Genomic DNA, 14606 nt, shown 5'->3' with positions numbered 1-14606 from the left:
CAGTCAACCTTTGTACAGTGTTTAATATTACTGTTTGTTTTCATGTGATCAATGCTCACATGTCAGCAGAATTTCATGTCCTAAAAACAAAAAAGAATAAAAAGAACCCACACAGAATTTCAGAAGTGCTTGGAAAATCATAATGTTTAATAAAAGTAGCAGTAGATGGTATAAAAGCACTCAAACGCGTGTCAAAGTTTCCTATAAAAGCTTTTAACGAAGCAAGGAATGTAAAAACAAATTCCTCTTTTGATTGCTATATCTGTTATAGAGCACAATAATACTGGGTGACTGTCATCCGTGTTAATGTTTAAGAAGAATTTTGAACCAGCTTCCTTGTGTAGTTTAATCTACAACAACCAGTTCAATCTCAACAACACCCTCACTTGCTTTACATGTTAAATTTTAATGAGCAGTGTAAATGCCTTATATAGAAAAGTGTGTCGTTAGCTTGGTGGAGAAGGAGTCACACAACAGCATTAAAATACTGAAGTGAAAATTCACATTTATACAGTACTTGAATAAATTAGTTACATTTTACCACTGCAACAGGCATTTTAGACTTAAATGTATGTTTCTTCCTGTTAAAATTGAGTTTTTCCTTCCCACTGTCGCCAAGTGCTTGTTCATAGAGGCTGTATGATTGTTGGGTTTTCTCTCTATTGTTGTTACACAATAAAGCACCTTGAAGCAACTGTTGTTGTGAGTTTGTGCTACATACATAAACTTGAATTTCATTTAATTAGAATTTGTTGACATGTTGAATCCTACTGACTTGTACTGTTCTTCTGCACTTTACTGTTTCTAGTCATAGTAATTATAAATTATCCCTTAATTAAGCCTCAAAGATCAAAAACCCAGAGAAGGTAGTGTCGTCATCCTCATCAGCAAAGAGCCCATTAAATGGCTCTCCTCCAACCACCTGCAACCACACCTTGTCCCCAATCCCCAGATGCAGCACAGCTCCCCCTGCTGCCTGGTCCTCGCTGCCCTGGTAGTTGTCAGTGGTGTGGATGATTTTTGCACCGTTCTTCACGAGGGCCACTTTCACATTTCTGGAAAATACGGTGATGTGGTATGTGAAGAAGTAAGCACCTGCCGCGGAGCAAGTGAATCTCCCTGTTTGTGGATCGTAATGATTCTGCTCATTGTAAATAATCTTGTCAAACTGGATCGGTGCATTAGCTGCTGGGAGTTTAGTTTGAGCACTGAGTCCTACGGAGAAAGCACTTTTGGAAACAACAATTTCGTCTCCCTTTTCACCCCTATCGCCCTTTTCACCTCGAGCTCCTCTATCCCCACGATAACCAATGTTTCCTTTGTTACCTGGAAAACCCATGTCCCCTTTGGGACCTGGCCTGCCAGGTGGTCCCAATGGCCCTGGAATGCCTCTGTCACCTTGGAGGCCAGTTTCCCCTTTTTCACCCTGTGGTCCGGGTGGCCCTAAACGTCCTTCAGGTCCTGGGGGCCCAGGCAGCCCAAGCTCTCCTTTATTTCCTTTGAGGCCAACAGGCCCTTGCACTCCCTGTGGTCCCATTTTCCCAGGAAGGCCCCTATCTCCATTATCTCCTCTTTTCCCCTTGAGCCCTGCTGGACCAGTTGCACCTGTAAATAATAAGCACACAATAAACCTTCTTTGAACTGTAGGTATGGTGTTTACAGTGCAGTAACATATTGCAAGTTACATACAGTGCAAACATTTTGATAAATTGCATTAATAAATGACAGTGGTTGTGACTCCATTTGCAGATAAATACACATATAGGTGCACATAGTGTATTGTAAAGACACATACCAGGTTCCCCTTTGTCTCCCTTGTGCCCATGATTGCCTGCTAGCCCAGTAGGTCCAAGTTCACCTTTCCAACAATGATTGATGAATTATAACGTTATTATAAACTGTGAAGGTGGCACCTAAAACATGCAAAAATAAATAAAAAAATAAAGTTTCTCTTGTAAACTTACCTCGATCACCTTTGTCACCTCGGAGTCCGTCGCGGCCATCTCTGCCAGGCATGCCATTGTGCCCGGGATCACCTGGTATTCCAGGATATCCACAGACACAGCCTTTACTTTGGGTTTCTTGCTGTGCGACACATCTGAATGCCAAGACAAGGAGCAGTAAAGCGATCCTAAACCTTGTCTGCAACATTTTACCAGTTTTACCTGTCTAATGAAATCAATTTCCCACAACAAATAAGCCTGAAGTCTCAATCTAATGCATAGCTAGCCTTGTTGCAGCATGTTTAACTTAAAAGCTGACATGCACAATGAAAGAAGAAAAGATATCAGCTACAGAAAACACAAGCTGAGAGACAGTTTCAGACGAGAGTGACCTTAGACCTCTCAAAGCCATTGGTCTCTTTGTTGTTTTTGGTTTACTCATTGAGCCTGCCATACTGGTCACACATCACCTCTTTTAGATTCTTCTCCAGTCTAGCCAAGGCTAATAATAAGCTTACACTTAAAGAGCCCTTGAGGGCCACACATGCAGAAGGCCACATAGTTGACATGAAGTGCCTATATAGTGAAGCAAACAAGATATTAACCTTAACCAAATAATTACATATTGAGAATATATGCTGCCACACCAGAAGATACCAAGTTTTTATTGAGCAATTAAATAAATGGTACTATGAATGGACAGTAGACTGGCTGTTAATAGCAAACTAAAATGTCAGTTAAAGCATGTATTTCGCATATGTGCCATTTAACAGCCAAACAGATGCAAGCAAGTGACCCCATAAACTGGATCACTGAAATAAACGTGACCTTTTGTAGTCTAAACATTACATACCAGGACACTGCAAAAAGGCGTCACTATAATTGCATTTTGTTAAGTATCAAAATGGATCAAAATGGACAGAATAAAAGGATATGAAGGTTACACACACTTTGAAGTAGTTCTAGCCTTTGTTCTTACAATGGTAAGATCATCTATTAAAGGGCGTTACAGGAGCAGGGAGGGATTTAATATCTGACTGAAGTCTACTCAGCAAGGCAAAGGTTTGCTGGCACACAGGCTTGAATCAGAAACAAGCAGCCTAATCATTATGCTGCGCAGCATATGCTTTATTAGATTGTGTACAGTGAGCAGAGAAGAGAGGGATGGGCATGAGGGAGGAGCTGGAACATAAAACCAAGATAAGGGGGGAAAGAAAAATTCACCCAACACCCTGAGTACACAGCAGTTGCTCAACTTTTGCTTTGTAAAAACTGACACAAATACCTCTTATCATACTGTACTTTATTTTTTTTTAAATAATTCTTCTTACAGGCTTCCAGATATAAATATATTTTAAAAATATAATACACATAAAAGGGCACATTCAAGCAGTGTAATCAACTGGCATCAGAGATGAAAAGTCCACTGTTGTACATGTTGGCTACTGCACATTTACTTGCTTGTTGCGCACAAAAGAGACACAGTACAATATGTAATCTAACAAACAAATAACAAGGGCATGGCTCAGAATGAATGACTCTCATTTATAATTTGAGGCCAGTATATCAGGACCCAGTCTTTGTAGTCCCATAACCAGGCACCACGTGAGGTTGATTTGGTTACAGAGGATACTGCAACAAGTCTTCAGACAAGATAGCAGAGACATCGTCAGTCATTAAGTTCCATTAGGTTTAAGGCTAAATAATTACAGGGTAACAGTAGCCATCCTAAAACAAGCAAAGAAATGTAATGTGTCGATAATTAAAAATGCATAGCATACGGCATGCTTTAACAGTGGCTTACAGTACTTCCGTAAATATATGTACAACTTGCACTGTATAGAGATTTTATTTAAACACTTTGCAAGACTAAACCGATGCTGAAACACTGAGTTCCACGTAAAGTAAACATCTGGACCTGAAAAGTAACCAAATGGAGTTAAGAGTGATAGTTAGGAAACAGCACGTGAGAACCTGGGAGAGAGGAAGGGAAGGAGAGTCCAAAGAAGGAGAGCTACAGCATCTGACATCATTTTTTTCAAAGTGTGAATAAAACACTGTCTGGCAAAAGCAGCACTTTCAGGGAAACTGAGGTTAACGTGGCAGGTGCTACGAAGCTTAGGAAGGTTTTTGGGGCTACAATATTTGTGGTGTTAGGAGAGAGTAAGGTCTGGAAGCAGAACAGCAAGGGTAGTAATGGGTCTACATGATCTGACGGTGCATGCCATAGCCTGTCATACCAGACTGGGAAGCCCCACGGTTGCTGCCCATTTGGAGGCCAATTAAACTCTGTCCTTGGCGTAGCTGCTCGTCGGTGAATTCTCTTCGGTACCCCTGGGCTTTCCTGAATAGAAACAGAAATATGGTTACAGGATTAGCTGTGCAGTTGTGAAGATATTGAGTTCTTTTTGTTTTGTTTCGCTGCGTATCCACCTGTGGAACCAGTCTCTATCTCCTCTGTATTGACCGTCGTCTTTGGTGACAGCCAAACTCCCCAGAGCCATTAGGGTCCTTTGGACTGCTGCCATGTCTTTTCCTGTAGCCAGATTGTAAACATTTTGTAAATCATCTGGTGACTATTAAATAGAGTAAACATGACTGCATCAGAAGATAGAGTTTACCCTCCCAGAGATCTACAGTTTGAAAGACGTCAGTGGTTGTGACTCCATAAGCTTCTGCGGCTTGCAGGAACTGGGAGATCTTCTCCATTTGTTTAAAGGCCATCTGAGTCTCTGGGATCTTTTTGATGGGTTCCTTCCCCCTCGGATAAAGGCTGTTGATGAGTCTACAGAGAATCTGGGACAAAAGAGGTCAGGAATCTGTATTGACTGTCATCAACCAACATGCTGACCATACCATACTAATGACTCATGGTTCTTAAAGGAATAGCTCACCCAAAGACATTGTCATTTGACACGCCTAATCTAATATGGACATTTTTATTCTGGGTTGTAGTCTTATCTTCCCTTTCCAATTTGTACTTTAGTAACGGCTTAATTTCAAGAAGAAGTGTGGTCTCTGGAGAGGAAGAGCGTCTTCTAATTCACAAAAAGTCTGAGTCACTTTGCTGTGAACATGCAATGGCCTCTGATTGCATTACACTCTTATCTCTAGAGTTAATTATTAGGTCATAAATTGATGTATCTGCGTCATATGATTGTTTTCTCTGAGTGTTTTTTTTAGCATTAGAGTCAGCTAAAGAGCATGGCAAAAGACAGCAAAGTGAAGGGTGCACTGGTAAGCATCTTCACTGTGAAGATAGAGGAGTTTTTAAATCAGAGGCTTACAGAGATCAGTATAGCCATAATAGTTAGCAATTTTCAAATTGCCGTTTGCTATCAGTGACTTATCAATAACACAAAACACAAGTATTCTTTTAACAACCTAATTGCAACTTAGCCAATAGTACATAAAGAAATTCTAATAAAAAGAGAATATTAATATATTTATACTTTATATTTTTAGTATATAAAAAATATAAAAACTTTTTTTTTAGACTTTTGCCAACCTTGGGCTCTTTAAATCTCACAGAGCTATCCTAAATTATTTAAGGCTAGCTTCTATTTCAAGCAGAAAACTATGCCGCAGACACTCACTGTTCCATCCATCAGCCATTTCTGGAAGTTCTGCTTTCCCGGCTGTGGTTTCTCCAGGTTTCCTCCACACTGTGCAATTATCCAATCGACCAACCTTTGCTCCAGGTCAGGATCATACTTCTGCTCAATCTTCTCCTGCACCTCTCGACTCAGTCCGTAACTGGGCCCTCTGTTTGCCATTGTGGGTCTCTCAGGAATCTAGTATATATTTTCTATGCAGTGTGCAATTTGCCTGAAGAGAACAAACGATTTCATCATCAATCATTACACCAGTGCAATCTTCTCATGTTATATTTTATGTTACCATTTTGTCTGATCTAAATCAATTTTCCATATTGGTTACAATATTCTTTTAAATAAAACAAAATGTTAATGTTTAGATAAAAGCCACATCAGCACACGTCTCGCTTCCCATCCATCGGTCCACCCAGAGACATCTTTGGAGCCTCTAGCACAGAATGGGTGTGGTCCTCTCACTGCCGCCCAGAACACGGACAAGCCCTCTTATTGCTATGGCAACGATGAATCCCGTTTCCGGCACACCGAGCGCAAAGATGCGCTGTACTTGATGTCCGTTCAAGTATAACCTCCGCGCAGGCAACATGACGCAAATTAAATAATCAAATGTATTTTCACGAAAAGTTTATATCCTTTTTTTTTTTTCATTTTTAAAAGGGAGCTTCCAACAATATACAGAAGTTCACGTTGCGCTATTTTTAGCTGCAATAGAGTTTAATTTAATTACGTCAGTCCTCTTTTACGCATATGCGTTTTGGGAATACATCACCTGCCGTTCACTGCATCGTTCACAAAGTGCGCAGTAAACTTAAATGTAATGCATGAAACATAAAGTCCCGTTACCTGATAACACCATGCCACATTGCTACGCGTTCTGCAGCTTGTTAAAACAGAAAGGGAGCCGTCCAAAGCTCACATGGCAGCCGTGACGCCGCATTGTTTGCATTTATGCATTATATGCTGCAAAAGTCATGCATTCACAGCGTTTTTATCGAGGGGGTGAAAAGCAATGATGCACTTACTACTGAGGACAGCAGGGAGAAAGGTCAGATTCGTCCCGTATCCGATGCGTTAATTCCGCTGAGCTAAAGCTGAGCTGAGGCTGAGGATGCTGAAGTGCTGAAGCATCCGTGCTGATGGGACGAGGCTGGACCTCACTTTGTCCGGGAGGAGCGAGCCACTGGTTTTATATGGCAGCTCCCCCGGGAGGTGTCCCCAGAGTCACTCTCAGCACAGACTGCGACGTGACTGCGCTCCAGGATAGTGGTCACTGTAGTGCACGCTCAGCTCATTCGGCATTGAACGGATCCTCGTCAAAGCAGAGGCACATGATGGTGTCAAATCAAATCTTTGAACTACCGCCTGCGACTTTAAGGCAATAGTAGATGGAGATCACAGCAAACAAGATAATCTTCTTTTATTTCATCATAGCTGATCAGTTGGCAGCTACACTGACTTGCTCAACAACAGTTGTCTATGTTGTTTTCTTTAAAGTGCTGGTCTACCTCCTGGGTTTCTGCACAGTGCAGAGACTGTTTGATTTCAGCACTGGGACCCATTCATTATAGCTAATTGAATTTGAGCTTTATCTTGGATGAGCACCGTGGTTCAACTTGGACAGTGTTCTTTTTTACTTGATCCAGCTACACGGTAACATAACTAAAATATGGGACACTTCTGTCCAAGCAGGAGCAACACAGTAAATGTAATTTATTAATACAGTCACAAGCTGACATCTGAGTTTAGTTTAAGCATGCCAGATGACTGGATACCCAGCTCAGCCATAAGTTAAAGGTCACTGCTGCAGTTATGTGGACTTGAGAGCTCCCAAGTGGTTGGTTTCACCCCATTGAGCATAGAGCACCCAGTGGCCAGTTACATGTTAATAATCAACAGCTCAGCGGCTCCTTTCAGCAGGCCGGAGTTACGTAACAGAAATGTTGTGCAAATACAAAGAAACCAAAAACTCCTGGTTTCTGCTCGCACTGACAATTTACATTGTACAAGTATCACTATATTCTTAACCCTACTTAGTAATGGTGCTGATATACGTTCGGGTGTGACTTTTTGTATTTTCCCCAGTTAGACAAATATATAGATAAAAATCCTCTCTGACTCTGAATAAACTATATTTTCCAACTAACATCTCCCAGTGCAATTTATTCTGAATGCACCTGAATGCAGCTTTCAGTTGCTCTTTGTCGCCACATAATGTTGCTTGTGTCATCTGTGTGTGCACTTTCACAGACTTGAGACCTGCACTCTAGTGTGCAAAGGTTTTATTAGCCAAAACGGGTGAAAAGTGATTAAAAAGGCACAGGAAAACTGTGTTTCTAAGTGAAGATGGAGGAGGGAAGGAGGGGAAGAGACAGCCAAACAGTAAGAACAACGGCAGAGACAGCAGCAATGGCAGACCTAAGAACGGCTTACCAAACGTAACACTTGATACAATAACCTGGAGCACATACAAATGCAACCTGAAGATACAAGGGAACAGCTAGCAGGAGGGCTCCCTTACAATATAGTTTTCAATTTGCCAACATGTTGACATGATGAAATATGGGATGAAAAACATAGATGGATAAAAGGTCATATTTGGCGGTGCAACATGCCGTTGTTTGGTAATATCCTTGAGGGTTGACTTCCCAGTTAACAAAGTCATTATCTTTTAATCTTAGGAACATCTCCGGCTCACTTTCCTATTCCTTACTCAGACCATAGTGGTCAGCTTATCGATGAGATCGTCAATGGTGTAGACCATAAGCTTGATGTCGTCCTTGTCAGACATGCGGTGCTGGCCATGTCGTCGGAGGATGACGTCCACGTCGGAGCTGAGGACACGCTCTGCAACCTGCATGGAGATGTGCCAGGGGACGTCCTCGTCTTTGAGCCCATGAATGAGCCGCACGGGGCAGGTGATGGGGATGGGACTCTGGAGAACACAGTGATTTTCTGCCTCACGCAAAAAGTCCATGTTAAACTTGTAAACACCCTCCTCCATGTGTTTGGTGGGTATAGTCCACTCCCCCTTGGCCTCAAACTCCTTGCGTGTCTGCATTTGAACACAGAGATATCACACTTAGATGAGAAAATATTTAAAACAAAAAAGAATTACACATGTTATTGTATTTTATATTCTCACCTCCAGCGGAAGAGAGTTGAACGCTGTGACAACATGATCAGCGGCAGTGGAGATGCCCACTAGCGCAGCTGTCTTCTCTGGTCTGGCAATGGCTGCCAGCAGCATAAGCCAACCACCTATACTGGAACCAACCAGTATCTACAAGATGGCAAAAACACCACAAATTAAATATAGCTCAACTGATAGTTGGGAAAAAATCAAAACCCCCAAAACAAACAAACAAAAAAACCCAAACTTGGATACCTCACTTCAAACATTTTTAAGAAACCACACATTCATGCAGTAGAACGGTTGAAAACAAAAGCTGTGGTATAAATGTGGCAACAGTGCCATCTTCTGGTGAACAGTGCCATCTTCTGGTGAACAGTGCCATCTTCTGGTGAAATGGGGGGGGGGGGGGGGGCAACACTTGAGGTAGAATTTAGAAAGGTTTTACATCTCTGTTATTGATTCGCTCATGAACCCAGTTTAGTTACTGCAAATGAGAATTTTAAATGCACCCATTGAGGTGTCACTAAACCTGCTCCCAGACCTGTTTTGCCTTTACTTGTTAGCTTTGGATTCACTGTGCAGAATAACGTTAAGTGCTGAGTTTGACACTAGAAGGCTATTTTCAGTTTCATCTGGTAAAAGGGGAGATTTTCTCCACGTCCACCTTCAACAACAGCAGAATTTCAGGACATTACAAGTAGCTGTGGCTACTGCCAGCTATGGCTGAGAATGCAGCTTACACGTAAATGTAGAGATTTGAAGCCTCCAGCACACAGACTCTAGGGAAGGGTTTTCAATGCAGAAGCAGAAATGCCGTGCTCAGCAACTGACCTTATGAATATTTTTGTACATTTATAAGATCAGAATTTTTCAGTAGAGGACAATAAGATATTCTTTAGGTTTTGAATTGGGGAAGATTTTGCATGTCATGTGCATATGTCAAGTTATTTTAGGTATTTTGTTGTGTGTATTTTGTATGCGTTTTATCAGTCTACAGTTATGTGAAAAAAAAATAAAGCTTTCACTGGAGTCCTGTACTGCTTAATTGTATCCTCTTGCGGAGCCACGCACTGCTCCCATCACTTCTGCTATGTTTCTGTTGCCCTCTGACCACCTGCAGGTCCAATCAGCTTCTGTATCATACCGTCTCAAGCTTTATTTTAAGGATCATTGGTAATCAGACATAAACCCAGCACTGTCAGTGAAAGACCCCACAACTTCCCAGCCTAAAATGAGACTCATCCTCATTAAAAAAAAAAGAAAACATTTACAGGATTGTGCACCGTCAATGGAGTCAGTAGGTCAAATTTTCAACACGTATGTAGCTCAACAATATCCTTACTTAGCACGCTGGGTCTCCTGCGACTCCCTCCTCTCCCCCAAAATGTAGTTTACGCTGCAGGAGACTCAGTGCGCATCACAAATGTGCATGTGCACAAGTATAGAAGTGGGACTACTACTATACTACCACAATACTTTGCTCACGACATGACATTATTTGTCTATTTAATATTTTTGCAATATGCTGAATACTAGAATAAAATAATCACCTCCTTTTATCAATATTTGTTTTATCCCACAAGATAAAATTATCTTTATTTATTTATTTTATTTTTGCAGCAAAATGAGATTGGCAAGCATACCTGCATTTTTGGTAAAACCTACTATAAATGTTGCCAGAAGACAGACTGACTCTGGTAATTGCCAACTTCAAATACACTGAAACATGTGATGATGCATTACTTACCTGTAGGTTATTAAAAACAACATATAGTTGCAATTTAACAAATTGAAGAAATGATTGAAGCTCTATTGCATTTAGGTCCTTATTTTCAAGGTTTCATATATTTGTTTGTCTGATATTACTGGTCTAATGAAAACCTTTGAGGATTATTCTCAGGAACCTGATAATCTTAATGCAGGACCAATGACCAAGCCTGCCGTTCAAAATTTACATAACTTGACTGATTACTTACCTCCTCTAACTAGCAATGGAATTAGCCTAGGAAATATTTACCTGTGGCCCCTCTGCCAACTCATCCAACACAAAAAGGACATCTTTTTTCCAGGTACCAATAGTTCCTTCTGATAGCACACCTCCTGAGGCTCCATGTCCTGTGTAATCAAACCTGGAAAACCACAAATAGCACAAAGTGGGTGAATAGCTGAAGCTAAAACGATGGCAAGTCATACAAGGCTACAGACAAGTTTATGTGGACCTAACAAGCCTCTTATTGTTCAGAACTGGAGCCACTTGATTAACCAGGAACTTCAGACTTCACACGATGAAAGGTGGCGGTATTTTTAGGATAATTAAATTATTCATCAATTCATTCCTCCGTGCTTTAACAGACAACTATTCATTTTTCTTTACATCATATAACTCTAACTCACTTTTTTTCTTCCTGACATTTGTTCTGCTGTAACAAGTGAATTTCCCCAGTGTGGGATTAATTAAATCTATCAATTAATCTCTATATATTTCCATATAGCTATAATACTTTGGGTTTTCAGTTTACTTACTAGATCTTGTTTTGGTTTCAGCTAATATAAAAGATGCATCCCAGCAAAAAAAGTCTCAGTTACAGTATATTCAAAAGGTATATAGAAATTGATATTGTGTGCAAACAAAAACACCGTATAGCAACAGCATATTTTTAATACTCTCCTACATATAGAGGTGTTTTCCTCTATTAACTTCAACATTAACAAGCACATTAAAAGACAACACAGCTGTACTTATTGGTCACTTGATTCTTGTTTGCAGATCAAATTTCTCTATTTTTAATTCTATATCAGTTGGATGATGGGTTTCCCCCCCAATTCATTTATTTCATTTGTGCCTCTTGCAGTCCTATAGCTCACTTTGGATTGACTGTGTTTAGCTTTATTTTTTAAACTTGATTTAATGTCATGCTCAGCATCGGGCTTCTCTCTCACAGTGATATGTTTGGATAACTTACCTGAGGTATGAGTGTCCCAGTGACCTACAGAACTCTTCCAGCGCCTCAGCTTTCTGTCCATTCATGTTGGAGCCATAACCTGGGAGGAAAATCACACCTGGGCTCTTTCCCTTCACTCTTCTGTAGGCCAGCTTTGGGAGATCTGGTCGTGAAGCATACTGAACCGAAGATTTGTGCCTCCTGGGTTCTGTTTCACAGAACATTAGTTTTGTTATTTATTGACATTGAATATTATTTATTGATACTGAATTTGTTACATTAATGACTCCCTGTACAGAATTTTCGCTCAGTTTTGCGAACTTTGCTGGACACATGTCATGCCCCCGCGTAGGATAAAGCCAGGGGCGGAGCGTGGGGGTGGCTTACTGGGCTTAAGCCCGGGTTGTTTTGTCAGAAGCCCGGGGTCTTTTGGAGTGTAATTTTTTCATAGTTAGATGCCTGGCTGACAACTGTATAAAACAAAAAGTACACACAATATTCGAAGCACATAGTGCACACTGTGGGAATTTACGACTGTGCGTGAATCCCCCCTGATATTGGTACGATCCGAGCTCAGGCACTAAGCAACTGAGCGAGAGGGCGGGGCAGCTGCTGCCTGTGAGTGCGCTGTTGGAGAAACGGAGCCAGCCATACTAAGGAGAGCTTAAGTTTGACCAGGTACGAAAGCAAATCATTCGTACCGTACAAATAATGTAAATTTGACTGTGTATCACGAAAGATTGATATCAAACTGATCACTTGACCAATATTACGTTACTTGCTCTTCAAGTGAATCAACAAATGGCGAAATGAAAAGCCGAACAACAACAATGCTGTTTCTTTAGAGAGTCTTAGCTTACATGTGTGTTTATTTCATATTTTCAGTTGTTACCCTCCACGGCTAAATAAATCGGTTTCAGTAATGCACTGATATACAAGAATGGACATAAGGGGCTTCTTTCAAAGAAAACTCTGGTAGTATTTTATATATTATGCTTTGTATGTTGTTCAGTATATTTCTATGCAAAACAAGAGGAACTTCAATACACAGCCGTATATTCACAGTTGAAACCAGATATTTACATACACTTTATGGAAAACACAAGAACATTTTTTTACTGTTAAACATCAATTTAGAGTAAACTTGTTTTGTTTTGGATAAATAAATATTGAAATATCTTTTGAATTAGTTAAATGTCAGAATAAAGAGAGACAGAGCTGTCTATTTTTTGTCACTTTCATCAAATTTAGGAGTACATATACACTAAGTTTATTGTTAATTAATAAGAAAACTCCAGACGATTCCATTCTGGGCAGAAGAAGCTTCTGATAGGTTAGTAGAGTCCATGTGAGTAAATTGGTGGCACACCTGTGGATGCATATAAGGCAAAACACAGAGCCTGTTTCTTTGAAATGGGAAAATTAAGAGATATCAACCAAAACACCAGAAAAAGAACTGTGGAGCTCCATAAGTGTGGCTCAATTATGAATACAATTTGGTGCCATTTACAATTAAGAAATACAGATAGTTTCTCTCTTTACTCTTAAAGTTAACAAATATGTTATTGATAAATAATATATTTATCAATCTAAAAAAATAAACATTTAGTCTGATTTGATGTTACAATTAAAAAAGTGTTTGTGTTTTGATCTAAAGAGTGTGTAAATATCTGGTTTCAACTGTATATTTGATGATTGTCAGCACAAAGAGGGAGAGAGAGGAACAGAGAGGGAGAGGGAGATGGAGAATGAGGACAGAACAGAGATGGAACAAGAGCAGGTGAGACACACATGTTAGTCAAATGGTTGTTTACCAAAAGTATCACCGTATCATAGGTACTCATGTATCTCGTACCTAGTGTTTCTTTTTAGGTTTACTATTTTTCAAATTCTACATTTATTAAGTTATGCAGGCTTGTTTGCACAACAAGGCTAAATAATTATATAAACTTTTCTCAATCTAAATAGTGTACTTTGGTAGAATTAAAAAAATAAGTGTAGTGCAGGTATATGATGATTTTTAGTGCTACTATCATCTAGTTCTGATTGTGGTTCTGTCTTGGTTAAGTCCTCAGTAGTCCTGATTTTGAACTGTTGTAGTCCTGTTTTAATTCCGGATCAGTTCTGGGTCTGGTTGAATCGGGGTTTAGTCCTCGTGTCTTGATACAGCCCTGACTTTGTTCTGCCTTGCTGCTTAATTAAAAAACTAGTTTAAGGTGTCCTGCATATGTGATATATATTTTTCCCTATATGAAGTCATTCTTTTTTTGAACAAAACTCAAAACAGAGGCAATTAATCTTTCAGTCATTTCTAACCCCCCCCCCCCCCCCCCCAAAAAAAAAAAAAAAAATCCCACATGCATACTACCCTTTAGGGCTAAGCCCCGGGTGTTTCAAATGTCTGGCTCCGCCTCTGGATAAAGCTCATCTCGATGCAAGAGCATGGGCATTTCTTTCACATCGCTGGAACATACCAGCGATTTACTCAAGCGAGGGTAATTAGCTTTCTAAGCATTTTAGAAATGCTACAAAATTTGACCAAAAATGGCGCAAAAGCATTCCGAGCGTTAACATTTCGCCGTTCATGTCCTAAAATATTTTTAGGACGACGCAGTCTGTGCGAGCCACACCCCCTCCGACGTGTTTAAATACCTCTGTAAGACACACGAACGTTACCAAATGTTCCTGCCATAAGAGGACACCTCAACAAACCTTCCAGACGCTTTGAAGACAGAGCTGCGAGCCCCCCATTGCTTAAAATCTGCGAAAGTCCTCTGCGGCAAGACCTCAGCGCGACGGCCGCCATACTGCTCCGAGACCACTGAGGAAATATCGCGAGAGTTGGAGCCGCGAGTCTCGTTTCAAGCCGCACACAGTTGTAGTTCAAAGTAGAGGTACATTGCGTCCTGTACTACATTCCTTTACTTCAGTGGAAATATACTGCCTTAGCAATAAAAGCCACGCATTAAACTTG

At 40.5% G+C, this 14606-nt stretch overlaps 3 protein-coding genes across 3 annotated transcripts; all 3 read right to left on the bottom strand.

Moving 5' to 3' along the window:
• Positions 1–150: 150 nt before the first annotated feature.
• On the bottom strand, positions 151–3120 carry c1qtnf9 (C1q and TNF related 9). Its single transcript, XM_084939280.1, has 3 exons — positions 1965–3120; positions 1796–1858; positions 151–1605 (listed from the first exon to the last, which is right to left on the bottom strand). Exons 1-3 carry the CDS (start codon positions 2149–2151, stop codon positions 836–838), a joined length of 1020 nt encoding a protein of 339 aa, XP_084795406.1. The 5' UTR covers positions 2152–3120; the 3' UTR covers positions 151–835.
• A 111-nt stretch (positions 3121–3231) lies between these two features.
• On the bottom strand, positions 3232–6867 carry tagln3b (transgelin 3b). Its single transcript, XM_084939279.1, has 5 exons — positions 6580–6867; positions 5540–5771; positions 4565–4739; positions 4377–4479; positions 3232–4287 (listed from the first exon to the last, which is right to left on the bottom strand). Exons 2-5 carry the CDS (start codon positions 5717–5719, stop codon positions 4146–4148), a joined length of 600 nt encoding a protein of 199 aa, XP_084795405.1. The 5' UTR covers positions 5720–5771; positions 6580–6867; the 3' UTR covers positions 3232–4145.
• A 954-nt stretch (positions 6868–7821) lies between these two features.
• Positions 7822–14479, bottom strand: abhd10b (abhydrolase domain containing 10, depalmitoylase b). The gene is made up of 5 exons (XM_084939278.1): positions 14345–14479; positions 11654–11840; positions 10708–10819; positions 8700–8837; positions 7822–8609 (listed from the first exon to the last, which is right to left on the bottom strand). Exons 1-5 carry the CDS (start codon positions 14436–14438, stop codon positions 8268–8270), a joined length of 873 nt encoding a protein of 290 aa, XP_084795404.1. The 5' UTR covers positions 14439–14479; the 3' UTR covers positions 7822–8267.
• Positions 14480–14606: the final 127 nt, after the last annotated feature.

The sequence above is a fragment of the Perissodus microlepis genome, chromosome 9, assembly GCF_051167445.1.
Source record: "Perissodus microlepis isolate ML-2025 ecotype Zambia chromosome 9, ASM5116744v1, whole genome shotgun sequence".
NCBI lineage: Eukaryota > Metazoa > Chordata > Actinopteri > Cichliformes > Cichlidae > Perissodus > Perissodus microlepis.
This window is presented reverse-complemented; position numbering and strand designations above follow the sequence as displayed.